The 18,156-nt window shown below is 36.0% G+C and overlaps 1 protein-coding gene across 3 annotated transcripts in view; it reads left to right on the top strand.

The window, feature by feature from the left end:
* Positions 1 to 18,156, top strand: part of RNF180 (ring finger protein 180) — a 71,406-nt gene that overhangs the window by 9,806 nt on the left and 43,444 nt on the right. For all 3 annotated transcript variants that reach the window (XM_071425345.1, XM_071425346.1, XM_071425343.1), the window contains exon 4: positions 1,077 to 2,021. In XM_071425345.1, the coding sequence (XP_071281446.1) occupies positions 1,077 to 2,021 (945 nt within the window). The remainder of the gene's footprint in view (positions 1 to 1,076; positions 2,022 to 18,156) is intronic.

The raw sequence follows: 18,156 nt of genomic DNA, 5'->3' as shown, positions 1-18,156 counted from the left end.
TGATTATGTGTAAACTATTTTTTTTGAAAATAACTTTTTCCACACAAGTTGCTGGAGTTTTTTTCTGAAACTGCTAAATTGGTCTTTCTGACATTTTCTGTACTTTTCAATGGGACAAGCATCAGTTATGGATATAGCTGTCCAAATCACCTTGAAGGGCATTTGCAACTGAAAGCAATGCTTAAACTAGAAATGTTGTGTCCCTTCTTTATTCATAATTCTTCAGACGCATAGTTCTTCAGTTAAGTGTGACTGGAGTTGATAATGTCATTTCTTATCTGGGCTTTGATCCTACAAACACTTGAATAACTTTAGTCCTCAACAGTACTGCTGACAAATGAATATAATTGCTGAAAATACTAATAGTTGTCTAAATATATAGGAGGACTAATAGTTGTATTAATATGTAGGCATTTATAGATCTTTGATATGTATTTCCTTTTGAAAAAGTGCCTTCAGTGTTGAAAAGAATTCATAGAATTATAAATAATGAAAATAACTGTCTCCCTATATATAGAGTATTAAGGATTTGTCATGGTTTCTGCACAGAGATTATGTTGTAATGCTACATACACCAAAATACAAATACCATTTTAAGCTTTTGTGGGGTAATCAAAGTAAAAAGCTATATTCTTTTCATAAGAAATCTTCTTCTACCATACTTAGTATGCAAGAAATGTATCAGTGCTCAGAACATTCAGCTGAGAAGCTGTCCTTGCCAGTTCCAGATTAACTTGGGAAATTGATTTCACTATTTTAAAGATCTAATGTTTTTATTAGTATTGCAGCATTATTCTATCTGTGGACAAATTTTAAACATATTTCAAAGCTCGTACATTTTACAATGTGTGTTTTAGTTTTCTTAGAATTTGTTATCCCTGCAGCAAGCCAAGCTTTGACCAGAACATTATTTATGGTGAATTTGCTTTCTGCTGTGTAGTATCTTTTATTCTATTTGAAAAAACAAGAAGAAAATCCTCTTACTAAAGGAGAAAATAACTTCAGTAATTATTTCTTGCACATTTATTTTCAGTGAACATGTTGTGTGTTTTATTTTTTTCTCTTTTTGTCAATAGGCTCAGTGGACAATTGGAAAACTGCACTGTCCATTCTGTGAGGCCTGCTTAGGGGGCTTTAATTTTGTTTGCAACAAAGAATGTTCCTGTGGACAGTTAGTAAATATACATTTCTTCAAAATTGGGACTGAGGATCCGCCACCTTTCTCTGTTAAATTGTCAAAATCATCAGAGAAACATTTGCTTCTCAAAATTCAGTCTGGTTTTAACAAGGATACCTGCCATGAAGTGGTAACTGCAACTTTGGAAATCATAAATCAAGGGCTTTCATACACAGCTGGAAGTAATAATGGTGCTGGAAGATTAACAGAAGCACTTTGTCTAGAAGTAAGAGCTCCCAGATATGAGGTAGAAAGTAAAAAACTTCCCTTAAAGACATTAAATCAAAAAAGAAATCTCCCTTCTTCCTATCCTATAAAAGATGCATGCACTGTAAAACCTTTTCACAGATCATGTAGCTTGGACTTAAATATCAGAGAAAGACTTGTTTTGTCACCTGTGTTATATGAAACTTGCGGCATGGGACAACTTTACCACAGCCAAAGTGAAAATTCACCTGCTTTTGTACAAGGGAGCTTGCAATTAGAGGCCAGTAGAAAAGATGGTAGTTCTTTTCAGGATCTGTATAGTTCCAGGGCTGAGATACTACAAAACCAATTTCAAGTTACTTCTGTTACCACATTACTACACAGAGACACTGAAAGTGAGTGTGATTTTGAAGTTACTGGACAATCTTCTGGTAGTGTCATTGCTGATGGGTCACCATTTGTGATGAATCTTTCCTCGCCTACAAGGGCTGTAGAAGACAAACAATACATCACACCTGGTGGTCTTGTGCAGCCTACGAGTATCTCCTTCAACCAAAAGCTGAGTAAGAGAGAAAGAAACAAGTCAAAAAGCCTGAGGAGAAAACAAAGAAGGCAAGAACAATGTCTACAGAAGCAGGTAAGTGTTTAAAATTAATTATGCTACTTTTTTGGTATAATATAATTTGGTATAATATGCTACTTATTTGGTATAATAATAATTGACTTGCTTTTAGAAATAATTCTGATTTTTTTTTTAATGTTGTCTTTTAATATTGGCTTAATGTGGAACTGTCTACAGTTCCTACCTGACTGCAGTCAGGTATCAGGCAAGCAAAGATGTATGAACCCTTCCTACATGTAGTTTTTTTCTAACTCCATCATATCAGGTTTTCTTTCTGTGCAAAATCAAAACATGATGGGTTTTCACTGGCCTTCTTATTGTTTTTTAATGTAATAGTAATTTGAAGTGGGAAAAAACACAATGAAATTTAATCTGTGGGATTAAAGAAAAACTAAAAATTTGAATCTTCTAAATGAGGAACCCTACCATGTCAGAATTTTCTAACTAAATTAATGGCATTTTGAGTTAACTTTATAGTTAAGTATGTTTTAAATGCCTTTATTATTTCTTGTAAGATATTATTATTACTATAAGAAAATATTTTTCTATTAGTAAAGATTTGATTACTGTTATTTAAAATATTAGTCCTTAATAGGTAAATTTTTTTGCCTGCAAATCTTATCAAACTGTTACATTCTTATCAATTGTACAGTAATAGTTTCCTTCTTTAAGGCATGTAAAGCAGAATAGAATTAAAGGCAGTAGGCAGTCACAGTTTTTGGTGGAAGACTGGGAAGGAAAGCCAGTCTTGAAATGACTAACACAGTTTTGGTTTGCTCTCAAATTTAGTAGAATGACTAATAATAAACATGCCTTTAAAAGAAAATTTCTCATCATAAATTTCCTGCAAAAAAAACCTGTGTGGTAAGCAAGAGCAAACTTACTAAATAATCAGAGAAGAAGTATCTACTCAAGCAATTACTCCTCCTTTGAGTAGATTTGTCATTCTGCATTCAAGACTTAAGAAAGATACTCAGAGGGTGTCTCTCTCAATTATACATGAGAACCAACCTGAAAATGTAATGGGTCTGGGAAACATTATGAGTCTTTGCAGTATGGTGTGCATATATTCCTTCTTCTTTAAGAAGGCTTTTTGTTTTGCTTTAAGACTTAAACTGCTATTGAGACCTTTTGAAACCTTGCTCTTGTAAAATGCATCTATGAAGCTGAGAATGTTGATGTCTTAATATTGAATACTTGTTTTCTAATAAGACTATAAAGATTCTTAGCTGTCCAGATCCTTAAAATGGCTTTAAAAATTCCAGATCTCATTGTTTTGGTAAATGAAATGATGATGCACAAGCACAATGTGTATTTTTCATTTTCATCATGTCACCTACAGTGTCTCCAGACACTTTAACCTTGAGATGTTACTTTCAAGAATAAGACATTGTACAGATTTTCTGAATTTTTGATAGCTAAGGAAGAAAGAGACTTTGAGAATTTTTCTTGTTAAGACATGCTTAACCTATTCCAACATTATTTTAATTACATTTGTTAAGATCTGATTATTGGAGAGATGCGTCTAGTCAAATTAAGGTGCAAACGAGACCATATGCTGAAGGCAATAGCATGAACTTCATCTAACAGTAAATGGGAGGTAGAGAGAGATAGAAAGAAATAGAGAGGAGGGGAGTGAAAAGAGTGAGACAGACAGATTAAGTAAAAAGGTGGTTCCGGACATCATCCCAATGGTCCTCTTCTGGTCTTCTCAGTAGTGGGAGTCCAAGGTCACTCAAAACTTCTCCCCATTTGTACATTTTAGCAAACAAAGGAATCAATGCTCATTGCATACAGAGTTCTCCCATTCTGTTGGTTAAATGATCTGCTTGTTTCCAATGCTGAGTGGTGCCATGCTCAGTTTTCCTCTTCTTTTGAGTCAGTGGGCCATGGCCTCTTCCTTCTGAGCTGAACCCAATCAGAGCTGACTGTCAGCACAGTTACTGAGCTGGCTTTTCTCACACCACCCTGTGGCTCAAACACTGGGTTCCAGGGACTTTTCCTCAGTTCATGGGTTGTCCATGGGGGTGACAGAGATAGAGGGCCCTACAAGAAAATACAGAAAGAGCAGAAGGAATAACACGAGTAATCACAACCATGTACAACAGCTGTGCAAATCATTAAAAATACAAATCCAATTCCACTTATTAACCCAATCCTGATTAGGCACTGCCCCTACCAGTGATACACAAGGATCTGAGTGTTGTTTAATTGGTAGTGGATATGATGGATTCTGCAATACTGTGTCTACTGGATGTAGGCCAACATTAGCCATAGAATTACAGAGAGGGTCTTGATTTTTAAATCCGATAGGCCAGTATCCCCAACAGATACATACATTATGTATTAAGATAGGTCAGTTGGCCTGCTCTGAAGTAGATTTTCAGGTCCCTTAGTACAGCTAATTACACAGTTGCACACTGGGAATAAGTGTGAATGGATTTGTTGAAAAGGTGTGCTTACATACTTCAAATTTTTTCAAATAAACACTTCAAAGTGTTGTCTTTCAACAATATCCACTGTAGTTGAAAGAATTTTATAGATAATGTTCCTGTCCAGCTGAGTAATTCTATAAACCATGGAAAATTAACTTCTAGATTAAAACTTTCTGATTTAGTTATATTATGCTAGATTGCTTCTTAATTGGGGGGTGGGTGTTGATTTTTGTTTGTTTGCTTGCTTGTTTGTTGTTTCAGGAGGTTGGTTGCTCGGTTGCTTGGTTACTTGGGGGTTTTTTGTTCATTGGCTTTTGTTTGGTTGGGGGGTTTTTGGGTTTTTGTTTTCTTTAATTTTTATTTCAGGGTGCAAATGGCCCTTGTTGCTGCCAGAGTAAATTGCACCCACAACTGAGAAGCACATGTGGTGCAGAATGTACTAGAGTAACTATATTGATTAGCATAAATAAAATAAATTAGGTAAAGTTAAAATACTCTGTTAGGACACACAGTAAAAAGTCAGTGTATATCAGACACATTCAACAGGGAATATAAGTCTCTGATTTGATTTGGAATATCTCATGCTTGATAACATATTTGGTTCCAAAACTGATCACAAGTAAAGTTGCTTAAGATCTGGTAAACAGCCTTTTTCTATTTTACTCATACTCCTTTTTTGGTCCACGGCTGTCTGTCCTTCTGGTCTAAAAAGGAAATGTTCCATTTCTCATGGAACATTCATTTTGTTCGGATTATTCAGCTCATGCATTAATATCTCTGTAAAATGTAGCCAAATCATCATAAATCTTAAGCCTTTTGAGGCAGAAATGGTTAATACATATTTGTATGATTCCAAATATGCGTAAATTCTTATGCCAACTCCCAGGCTAATTTTGATTTAGACAAAATTATACATTTATGAGACAAAAGTAAAAGCTCTTCCCACACCATTTTTTTCCAGTAAAAGACAAAATAAGCTTGGCAAAAAAATCAAACTAACAACACATAAAATGGTCTGGCTAATACGTGGTCTCCCAACAGGTTCACTCGCAATGAAAACACAAACAAATCACAAACATTAATAAGTTGATACTACAAGCAATTATGGTGGCAATTAAAAGTTTCATTGGTTTCATGCAGCTTGGTCTCATATGTTGGCTGGTTCCCATAACAAGAAAAGTGAAAATTCAGCCGACTACAGACAGATTACTGGGAGGATGAAAAATCCATCCAGTGTTGATTCAGAGGTCCTGTGTCTACCAGGGAGGATAAAGGCCCTAAAGGAAAAGTCGTTATTGTATCTTAGCTGACTTCTGCAAACTTTCTCATGTAAATCCACTGATTCACCCAATCTGAGCTGGTTCTTTTGATCTTCAGTTTTGGCAGGGAATGCCAGCACTCCTAGAAAAAGAAAGCAACACAAACGTCCTGGCAGATTACCCCTTAGAGTTTTAACTTCTGTTTCATGAAGTGTTTGGTGCACTCCTCTTGTTGTTTCCTTCATCTTTTCATGGGGCATTCCTCTAATTTATTTCACATCTGGAGGAAATAAGACTGCTTGCAAAACTTTGAGAAGTGTTGAATTTGTGAATTAGGGAGTACTTAAATGGCTTAACCCAGATTTCTTTTAGGGTTAAGATTAGCAGACTTCAGTTTCTCATCCAGGAGCCATGAATTAACCTTATCAGTTTGGCAGATAACACTGGCTCAGTTCACTCCAGTGATTTTACCTCTTTGCCATCCTGAAAGTATACCCAGATTTTCAGTATCCTAATGAATTAGTATTAATGGATTTCAGTCTTGCCTGATTTATGACCAGGCTTTGATATCTTAGTAGATACATAAGGCACCATTTCAGTAGCTGTTTGCTGATCCTGGCAGTCATTTGGGGTTTCAATTTTAAGTATCAACATGCTACTGCCTTGTCATCAGATGTCAGTGTTAACCTTAATGTTACATTTTGCTCTTTTGCAGAACCACAGACTCATGCACTGTCTCCCAACTCCTCCACTGAACAAAATAATGTCGAGTTACAAGATCATGTTTTAGAGTATGTTAGAGGTTCTGCATCCTGCAGTTATTCCCCTAAGATTCTCCCTCTTTCTCATTCATATTCCAAAAGTTCTGCCTGAAGCATTTGGGCATCACCATGCTTGACAGCTAGCAATTCCTCTACTTGCATTCTTTTTTCATTTTCCTTATTTGACTGAAAGTGCTATTCTTTCACTAAATCTCATAAGGATACCATTATTTCATCTTCATATTTTTGAATAACCAATAGCTCATTATGAGGAACCAATAGCTTAATTTTCTTGTGTAAACCCACCTGACAGTTAGGAGGGAAACTAACAAATTTTTCAAGGAAGGATAAAAAAAATACTTTTTTTTGCACTGACTACCCTGGACAGCCATTTTTTCAAAAGTTCCCACAGGAGAACACATATAACCTTCCTCAGAGGAAAGCTGTGGCAAAGTTTCCAGGTGTTCCCAGGGAAGGAACCACACAACCCCCCCCCTCCACAGGGAACTGTACTATTGTCAAAGACAATTCAGATCACAGTATCCTGCCAACTATGACAAAATAATGTTAAGATCCCATTATTTGAGAAAGGCCTCTGCCCAAATTAAGGTGCAAACAAGACCAAATGCTGAAGTCAATAATATGAACTTCATCTAACAGTAAATGGGAGGTAGAGAGAGATAGAAAGAAATGGAGAGGAGGGGAGTGAAAGGAGTGAGAGAGACAGATTAAGTAAAAAGGTATCACCAACCATGGCTCCGGACATCATCCCAATGGTCCTCTTCTGGTCTTCTCAGTAGTGGGAGTCCAAGGTCACTCAAAACTTCTCCCCATTTGTACATTTTAGCAAACAAAGGAATCAATGCTCATTGCATACAGAGTTCTCCCATTCTGTTGGTTAAATGATCTGCTTGTTTCCAATGCTGAGTGGTGCCATGCTCAGTTTTCCTCTTCTTTTGAGTCAGTGGGCCATGGCCTCTTCCTTCTGAGCTGAACCCAATCAGAGCTGACTGTCAGCACAGTTACTGAGCTGGCTTTCCTTGTGGATGCTTTTTGTTCATTATCAGTGCTCTCCCAGCTTGTTTACCTCTTCCTAGTCTGAGATAATTGGACAGTATTACCACCTTTATCTTATCTCTAGTTCCTGTCATGTGACTTAACTTACTGTCCAAATTTCCAGGAAGTCACAGGCATATCCAGCAGTGGCAGGGTGGGTGGCAGGGGGACAGGGTCGTAACCCATGAACAGTTGCCTTGTGGTGTTGGTTTGCCAGAATGAGCAAAGTTCTTTGGTGATCTTAACAGTATTTGAGGCAATTTTGATCTTTAAGTCTCTTACAATATTATATAGAAAATTATATACCATTTATAAATGTTAGTTCTCATCAGTAAGCATAGTTTACAAAATATAAAAATTTCAAAATTAGTGTGTAAACTAAGTGATTGCTTTCAAGTAGTAGCTTTCAGAAGAAGATACTTTGGTTTGGGTTGATTATTTTATCCTTGGTGAGAGGTTGCAATCATGGCATGGAATGTTTAAATGGGTCTACTTCTTAGACTGTGTCAAGCTGCACATGTGGCTAGTACAGCTGTGTTTCCCAGTGCTGAGGTATCTTCCCAGGAGAATGTTATTCTAGAAAGTCACATCCTCTGTACAGCCTGACGTGTCGTAATGGTCCTCTGCCACACACTCCATTTCATGGCTGCTTGCCTCTCATGTCAATCTGCTATCCTTTTTTTTTTTTTTTGCAAGTTTTAATTTTCATCTTTTTTTTTTTTTTTTTTTTTGGTGCTCTAGCAATCCTCCTTGTAAAAATGTGGATTTTGTCACTCTGGTACTTCCAATAGAAAGCTGATCTGGGGTACTTTGTAACCATGACTGCTAACACACCTATGTGTTTAAGCAATCAGTAAAACTTCACAAATTAAAAACCATAAACTTCTGGCTGGATGGAGTGAAAGAGTTTTAATAAATGGCAGTGAGAAGCATATAATTTAAGTACTTTTTTAAGAATTACTTTAATGCAGCCGAACCCAGATGTGACGTAAATATTTTCAAAGATGTCACAAAAGCACTGAGCATATCACTTTTATCTTTAATTTTCTGGAGAGCAGTCTAAGATAACAAGTCTGTTCAGACTTTGGAATTTCTTTGTAAATGCAAGGGCTGCTTTATTTTGTAATAAGATAAGTATCTGTCAAAGGTTTTCTTCTATCTTGCAGAAAACCAAAGTGCAGCGACAAACATTATGTGGCATCAGAATGCACTCTGTTATTAAACTGAACACAGGAACGTTCTGTGAGCTCCTGACCTGCACTTCTTGCAGAGGCTTGCAGTAATGCAGGTTCTGAGGTGTAGCAGCAGGACTGAACTAGCTAGCTAACGGTAGAGGGACCCAAGCTTCCTCTCTCTGTTCTGCAAAGGATGGCTCTTCATGCCTGTGCAGGGGATGCTTGCATTTCTAATGTGTGTGTGCACATCTGTGTTCATGGGGGATTTTTAGGCTTCTGTGAGGACATGATTATATATGGTTAGAACATGTTAATTATGTAAATTGTTGTGGTATGATAATAGCTGCTTAAGTCTAGGAGTTGCCAATATTAGTAATGATTCTTGTTATGGTTGCTGTAGCTAAGCAGATGAAGTACTTCTTTTATGAATTCCATTTTGTGTGTATCTTATATGTTCACATTGTTTGCTAATGAGGAAGCTTGTATTAGTTTTCTGGAAGATCTCAGAAAAATATGATTTGTGATTCCTCCAGATACATTGCATTTTTTCTCAAAATCATTTTACATAGAGGAAGGCTCTAGTAATCAGCTTCAAAACTGCAGTATCCTCTTGGAAGGGATCCTAATTTGTAGGGAAAAATACTGGCAGTCTTGCTTCATTTTTTAATGACACTTCACTGGTTCTTTTGTATCTTTTCAAAAACATCAGTGTTTTATCTGACAAAGATGGCTAGCGGTCAGTTTCCAAAAAGTCCATTTGCTTTTCATGCTCCCAGGGATAATCTAAACTCTAGACAAATAGGTGGGTGAGATATAGTGTTGTTTATCCACACTGTCAGGTGTTGTTATCTTGCCCCACAGCCTTGAGTTTTCAAGTTCATACTGATACCTTCTAGCATTTGAGAGTCTTGTAGTGAAAGTGCTAGACTTTCAAGGTTTAGCTTGTGACCAAAGTTATCTTCATCTATGTCAGTCTCTTGTTAATGAGCACAATAGTTTACAGTTCTTCTTCTTGCACAGTCATATTTTTATTGCAATTGTAAATCTTTCACGTGTCTAGTTATGCATTTATGTACTTGGACTTCATTCACTCTTTCTGTGATGATGCTCATAAACAAGATTTGTTCTCAGACTGCATATGGATCTCTCAGCTGGTTGCTGGGGGGCTAAAACATACATGGAACAACTGCTGTTAGTTGTTGTATCATATAAAGATAAGAAAAGTAAAACAAATTAACTGCAGACATCTGGTCAATTAGAAAAATTGCTGTTGCAGCTAAACAAAGTAAAGCTAAGCAGCAGGCAGGGCAAGGGGAATCAGCCACAGCAAGTGTGGCTAGCCTCAGCCCTGATGCCTTTCAAGGTCAGTGCTGAGCTAGTGGTTGTTCTTACAGCAGCAATACTGCATTACAGGGCTATGTGGGTACATGAAGTAGTGTCTTTTTTAACTTCCTGAATAAAGGAGGGAATAAATTTCAGGCGTGGGTTGCTGCTGAGCCAAAGTTTCTCTTTGCTTTTGCTCTGGTTGTAACTATTGTTGCTACATGACCTTGGTTATTAGCACATTCATTCTGTCACTGATTAGAACTGGATGAAGAAGAAGGTATTAGGAATGATGGGTTCATGCCCAAATGCATGGCATACCTTTGTAAAACTGAAGTTGTGGTGTGTATGGAAGTTGTATCTGTGTAAAATAGCATGTAACAGCTACTGTTCTCTGAGGTGCACCTAAATCTCCTGTCTCAAGCATTTAAATGTCAACATTTAAGAGTTCTAATTACTTTTAGCTGCAGTCTTTTTATGCCATTATTTGCGATTACAGCTTTTAAGGGTATTTTCTGACCTGACTTCTTCTACTCTTTGACATGTCTTCTACACAGCTTGGTGTTAATAATAAGTGGAATAGATAGTTTTGCGAATTTGCAGGAGGAACTTTTGCTTGCATTTGGTTATGAGTTGTGTTGTAAGCAACACTTGCGTTAGGAAGGAGAGAAAATTGCTCAGGATGCTACTGGATAAAAACAATATATCAGGATTGTCTGTATGGATTTTAATATATTTTATGATCATCTTGAAGCTAGATAATTTAGACTAGAATATAGTGTAGCTGCACTGTCATAGTAGCTCTAATGAAGGCCAAAATAGCTGGCTGTGCTGTGAATTTATTCCTTAATTTATATGAAATACAGGTCATTAAGCTGCTTGTCTATAAAACGCTTTTAGGATATATAGAATGATCCCAGCAGAGTGGAATTCAAGGAACTGTTACGCATTATGTGCCCATCTTACAAAAGACAGAGGGGATCATCTGCTATTTGCTGTGCCAGGCCAGCACTAGTGTTCAGAATGCTAGGATACTATAGTATTCACTGATCTATTTGTGCTTTTCTTGCATCCTTAGTAATCTATAGTTTTTCTGAAGAGAGACACAGAAAGTCTGCAAATGCAGACACCTCTTAAGTAATAATATACTCAAAGTGCTACAACCCAAAGGGTCAATGGCTGGGGTAATGTCCCATGCCACAAATAAGATCCTAATCCATCCTCACAGGCACTGTATCTTGCTGAATGAAAACAACAAGAGAAAGAAACAGCCCATTGAAATTAATTAAATATTTTACTGTTGTCTGTAAAAAAACAAACAAACAAACAAAAAAAAATAAAAAAAAACAAAAACAAAAAAAAAAAACCCAAAACCAGTGTGTTTTTTCAATAGATGATCACAGAATCTTTGCTGCTGTTCCAAGGCTCTATTGATTGCTATTCCAAGAAAATACTGATGATCAGCCTAGAAGCATAGAAGTACTGTACGCTCTTTTCTTTTATGAGCTGTAAGGTCTAGAAACTATAATTTTAGTTTCCCTAGAAGCTTACAGACAACTTAGATCATAAGACTTTATGAAATTTGCAGTCTCTCAGCTGAGAAAGAAAATGACCCTTTCACAGAGGTAGGTTGCAGTATTGTGCAGTTAGGTGAATCCTATAATTTCAGGAAGGATTCTTATTACATAGATAGAGTGAAAAGCACACTAAATTACAGTTACATAAGATGCTTTGTGGCAGATGAAAATCAAAGTTCAACAATGCTAGGAACAATAATACAAGAGTGCTTTCATATTACGATTTTTCCTGTGTATAACCAGAAGAACAACATCAAATACAAAGTAAGAAAAGAATTTTACAAAAAAAAAAACCACCAAATTTTGTGCTCCTAGTTCTTCCTTTCTATGAATTGTTACTGACTCATTCTCAGTGACTAAGAGTTTGAGTAGGTTTTGTATTTCTGATTAGTTTTCAGGGTATTAAACTCTCTCAATACATGTAACTGAAGTAAATTAAAGGTGGCTTGAATGGAAATTCGAGTGCAGGACTTGGTTCTCCAATTTTTTTAAAGTTTTTTTAAAGAAAAAAATTCCTAAGATCTGGGAGAATTAAAGCTCTCTACTATTTCACAGAATCAGAATTATAGGATGGTTTGGATCAGAAGGGATCTTAAAGATAATCTCATTTTCACCCCTCTGCCCCTCTGTCTTCCTTCCAGTAGACCATGTTGCTCAAATCACATCCAGCCTGGCCCTGAACACTTCTGGGGATAAGGAAACCGCAGCTATTTCTTCATTTTTAGCAGTCAATGTGTCTATGAATGTTATTAATCCACAACCTCTCATTAAATTTAATGGTATTCAACTCCAAAGCATTTTTTTTTCATCATCATCTCTTATGGGATAAAATAATGCTATCCAAAAATATTTTTTTTCTTTACATTTCTTTCATTATGCAGGCAATCACTGAGTAAAAGTCATTGTACACATCCAAAAGACATCATGCTAATAGAACAGATCAGATTTCATACAAACTGTTTCTGCAGTTGATAAGCAATCAGTGATTCTAGTAGGAAATGGCAAAGTTAAAGTAACGAATTAGTGAAAGTAATATATATAGTACTGCAAAATACTGAAGAGCTATTGTACGGTAACAGCATTTCAGAATTAAGGAAATAATTCAGAAGTAAGGAAAGATAGCACCTACTTTTACAGCTAAAGAAGCTGGCAGTCTTTTGGGCATGAGAATGTCTTTGTAACATCCAAAAAACAAGTCTGTACCAAAAATGTAGATAAAACAAAAGTTTCCTATGCTATGATGTAACACCCTTATGTCTGTAAAGCTGTGATGTCATTTTCTAAAGCTAACTGTTGCCAAGGTTTTATTTGAAACACTGCTTTTTTCTGATATCACATGATCATCTAAAGCTTTATATCAACACCTAAATTATAACGATTTGTAATTTGCTAATGTTTTATATCAACACCTAAATTATAATGATTACACATCAGAAGGGAATTATTTCCTTTATAGATGATTTAGCTAAACATGCTTCACACTTACTACAGTTTAGAATTATGGAGGATAGAATGTGTGGGGAGTTTGTTTCTCTTTTAATTTGCATTCAAGAGCATATGTGCTTTATGTGAGAATGCTAGAAATTTGTCACTTCCCCTTATTAGTATTTGTAATCAAGTTTCTATTTTACCTTTCATTTGAGCATTAGGAGATAGGATGTATTGTTTCTAAAGGGTAGAGATTGGAGTATGAGCAAGAAATCATTTGCACATATTGAAAATGAGAAAAGTAAATGTCCTCATTCATCAAAGATCTTACCTTTTTGAAAATGCTACCAGTCTGAAGAAACTTATTCATTGGATGAGGCTTTCTCCCTATAGTCTTTATAAAAACAATCTTAAACTTTGACAAAATGTTAATCAAATCTAAATATTTGTAGGTCAAAAAGTTGAAGATGTCTTATTTTCATATCATGTATGTCTCATTTTCTTCTGTCTAGAGTGTGAGGAGAGATTGCAGTACTTAGACTAATCAATCTTGTATGATTAGTAGAACTATGTACAACCAAATAAATATTTGACATTATGAACACTCAACTAAATAAATAATTTGATGCTTCTCTCTAATGTAATGGCATTATTTCTTTCATTTGTATTTTGTTCAATAGCTTTTAAAAGCTATTTTGAGTTTTACTTTGGATTTAGATTTTTTGCTAAAGTGCACTGCTAATACAGATTCTGAAGCAAATTGAAAATAATTAGCTAGCAGCTTGGGAACTAAAACGGGATTTTACCTAAGGGAAACTGAGAGGAAGCAACTGGTGAAGAGAGATGATTCTCACTTTCTTCCATAAATGCAAAAATTTTAAATGATGTTTTGGTAAAACATGTATAGAAATTGGTGAAATGACTAACCAAAAAAAATTTACCAAACAAAAACAAACACACACACACACACCACAAATGTGTAAGAAACAAGAATTTTAGGGACTTTTTAAAAAGTAAAATTAGAAAATCAAAAGTAGATGTAATCTAGAATATCTAAGTTTCCATTTTCAGATTAAAATTAGTATGTCGCAGGAAGAGGAGAGCTAGAATTATAGTGCAACTCTGAAATGCTCTTTACTAGGAAAAAAAACCTCCATCTGTCTGTTTATCCCGCTGTTTTTCTTGTCATACTAGTTTTCAAGCCAAGCGATTTAGAGATTAAGAAAGTAAGTAATGGAAATTATTTAATTAATAGGAAACAGAGAAAATAACATTCATTGAAACATCAAAAAGGTCAGACATGGTGAAGGAACTAAAATACATTAAATAATGAAAGAAACCAGGAAATGTGGAATGTTGCATTGAGTAGGCTCCCTGAATTGGAAAGAATAGATGACTGTGGAGCATTCTGACTCTGCTCCAACTGGATGTAGCAAAATGTTTCTTAAAAAAACAAAAAACATATATGAATAGCATGAAACATTACACTTGTGATTCTTGGAAGAAGGTAAAAACTGCATGCCAGTCATTTTTCTGGAAAAAAAATAAAAACTGTGGGCTGATCATTTGTATGGAAAAAAATTTACAATCTTCCTTTTTGTGTGTTTCCTCAATGTTTTCTGACCTCTTTTTTCATCCTAGCTACAATTTATCATTTGGTAAGTTTTATTCAGATAACTGCTAATATTTAGGAAATTTTAGGAAATTAAGATATACATGGAAGACTCCTAAATGCTCTATGTAAAATGCTGTACAGGAGCTTTGTAATAGGGAAAGATACAAGTCACAAGGCAAAAATCTGTAGACATCAAGCCCCACTGCAGCAGACCAGTCAGCAGTGGCACATCCAGAAGGAGCGTGTCCTCCTGCATAGGACCTGCTCTTCTTCAGTTAGATTAATTTGCTTTTATTCCTCTACTCTGATGCATATCAAATATGTGGTTTAGAGAACTTCTTGTTTGTTTTATTGACAGTATTGGAAGATAGAATTCTATTCTAGAATTCTAGAATAGAAAAAGAGAAAAAGACAGCATTGCATGTGGGCAAATGCATATGGTTTTTATAATTAGCATTTTTCCAGAGAAACCCGTGAAGTGGGTTTGGTGTTCCGTATCACTTTTTACAGGACAGACAAGGCTGTAGAAGAAATAACGTGAAAAGATTTTTTAAAGAGTAGACATGGACACACCTGGTAGTTCCTCTTGGCTGCATAGCGACACGGCCTGTATTATTGAGTAGTCCTTTTGAGGTGGGTCCAAAATCCAGACTGAATGGGTTATGTCAATTATGTTATGGTAAAGAGGAGTACTGGTTTTGGTGTATTAGCAAACTGAATTTTGGGTTTATGCTTTAGAAAAATTGCTGAACAGAAAGAATTCTGATAGATAATCAATTCTCTTCATCAGGGAACCACTAAACTGAAAGGCAGAACATCATTTTTGCAGTTGCTGTGACAATATGCTGCTTTTTGTATGTGCAGCACAGCACAACAGACTGATCTGGTTTCTAAAAGCTGTTTTATGAGGATATAAATAATGTATTAGAATTACTACTAGATTAATCTTTCTGGATTGAAATCTGTTAATCTATAGAATACACATTTAGAACAGTATTAACTGTCGTGGGGATGTGTGGGTTTTGGACTCCTTTTGTTCTAAAAGTAACCCAATTCCCTTTACCTTAAGTATAAATGTAACATTGATTAGTGCATGGAAACTGTTTTAATACAGATGTGTGCACAGTACTGAATTTTTGGGATAAATGTGGAAAGCACAGTATGTGACCCAACACAGTGGGGACAGAATGTTTTGAGGATGTCATTGGCTTAACTTGAGCCACAATTAGTATAATATAATCTTACTTTATAATGGAAAGATGCAGTAGAATTTAGTTGCTCAGCCCTAGTGCTAAGATGTGTGCTCCCAGTTGTTCTCTGCGTTTTCTCTAAACGTTTTCTCTCTTTGAACTTACGTAAAACCTGTTAGGGGCAGCAGCAGTGAACATCTTCTTGTCCCTAACAGAACATTCTATGATTCTCTGTTTTTCTTTATCTATACCAGTATTTCATCAGTTACATCTACAGAAATACATTGTTCCCTTGCTTCTCATGTCAATTCTTGACAGATTTCATTTGGCATTTTGAATCTCAATACATCCAGTGATCTGATTAAGTGAGATTCACAGTATCTGTTTATCTGTCCTAAGTTTCTCTACCTAGTATTCTGCCTGTGTTCTTGGCAGCAGTTCGCCTTTCTTGTCCTTCTATATGCTTGCTGTACATGATACCATATCAAAAGGCTTCAGACCACTGCAGCTGCTTTTTTGAATTCTCACGTGTTTTCTCAGCACTTTATCTTCAATTTCTTATTTGAACTTTAAAATACCTTGGGGTATTTTTCCACTTGTCTTCCATCAATCTTTTGCCATTTTTCAAATATGGTTGTGCATGTGCTGTGGGAACAGACTTGCTGTACTTCTGTATGCAGTGTGCTTTTTATCATCATTTATTGTACGTAGCATGCAATTGTTCAAGTAATTCTTCAGAAAAAACAGGCAGAAAATGGGATTTTGTGCATAGTGGAAAAAAACAGTTCTTATACCTCAAAATGGATACCATAAGAAACTTTGTCAGTATTTTCCAACCATAAACATGGTGTATGGAATGTGAACTTGCATTTTAGTGCCATAGGTATAGAAACTCTGCAGCAAAACCCCTCAGGCTAGTGAATTATGACCCAAATGTCACTCACATCACTGTCTGCACTCCTTTGTGTCCTATTCTAGTTTGCAGTCCTTTATATATGGAGAGGGAAGAGACCTGGCACAGGCAGAGCTGATTGGAAGTTCATTGACAAACTGTACCTCTGGAATCCAAGAGTGAGACTATTTAGCCTAAGAAATAAATTCAGGTTTTTTCTTTCGCTGTCTCCTGTCTCTTTCTTTAGCTCTCCTGCTATGATGCATGGAACTGCAGCTGAAGATGTAGGAACAACAAAAGGTAGTGGAGCTTGAGTGCAAATGCATGTACCTTCCCTGCTTCTACTGTGCTTTGTTGTGAAGCTAGACTTCACAACAAGTTTTATGAGTTATATTCTGGGAAACTTGCACAATTATTTGTTCAAAATACCGACACAATCAGAACCACATATAAAAAAATAAAAGGGGAATGGTGTGAAACAGAGCAAACTCACTGGAGGCTAAGACTACTTACACCAGTGAAATCTAAGTAGAAAACAGGGTGGTGCCCATCAATTTGCACTTATGTTGAAGCTGAAGAAATAGACCATAAACCTGTGGGTATATATAGAACACAGGATGGAGTATGTCTTTTATTCATTTAGCTCTATCCTTTCAAGAAACAAGTTAAGACATATTAGTAAAAACCAAAGTGAAGCCATTCCATAGTTGCACCAGAACTTCGCCTGTTTTTTTGTCTGATCTAGGGAATTTTTCTAAGGACAAAACCGCCCCTAATTTAGTGTAGAATGTTTATGTTTATGAATTTTTTGTGGTTAGTGTCACATTTATTCAGAAACAAGACAGTGCTTTGTTTAACTTTTGTTCTACCAAAAATTTGTGCTGAAGTACAAACTTCCTATCAATGCCAGTAGCTCATCTTTCCTGATTTAGAGCCTCTTGGTTTAAGATGAATCTCCCATGACACATGATTGTGGAAGCTCACTGAGAGTTCAAGGTCTCTGTTACTTTACAGAATAGTCCTTTTGACAAGTTGCTAGCCAAGCTAGATCTTTAGCACAAGAAAGAATAAAAGGTATGATATTGTATTATGCTGCATCATGTTCCCTTCTGTGAGGCTCTTCCTAGTGATTTTTTTAGACTGTCGGAACAACACGAGGCTGTCAGAATGGTGGACGGGCACAGGGTGTTTGTGACTGAACCAGAAATTTCCAGGAATTATGTTTTGTTTTTCTCAAGCATGAACATCAATGAAAGGTGAATGACTCACCATCCTGCTGATACGCTATTGCAATTTAGTTTTATGAATTATATTCTGGGAAACTTGCACAGTTATTTGTTCAAAATACCGACACAATCAGAACCACATAGCAGAGCCAGAACATGCCAGTATCTGATGGCTTCTTTAGTTTAAATGATAGTGTGAGTAGGCAGCGTAGG

This window comes from Agelaius tricolor, unplaced genomic scaffold, assembly GCF_023055355.1.
Source record: "Agelaius tricolor isolate 1412-34295 unplaced genomic scaffold, bAgeTri1.0.p SCAF_4, whole genome shotgun sequence".
Lineage (NCBI taxonomy): Eukaryota > Metazoa > Chordata > Aves > Passeriformes > Icteridae > Agelaius > Agelaius tricolor.
This window is presented reverse-complemented; position numbering and strand designations above follow the sequence as displayed.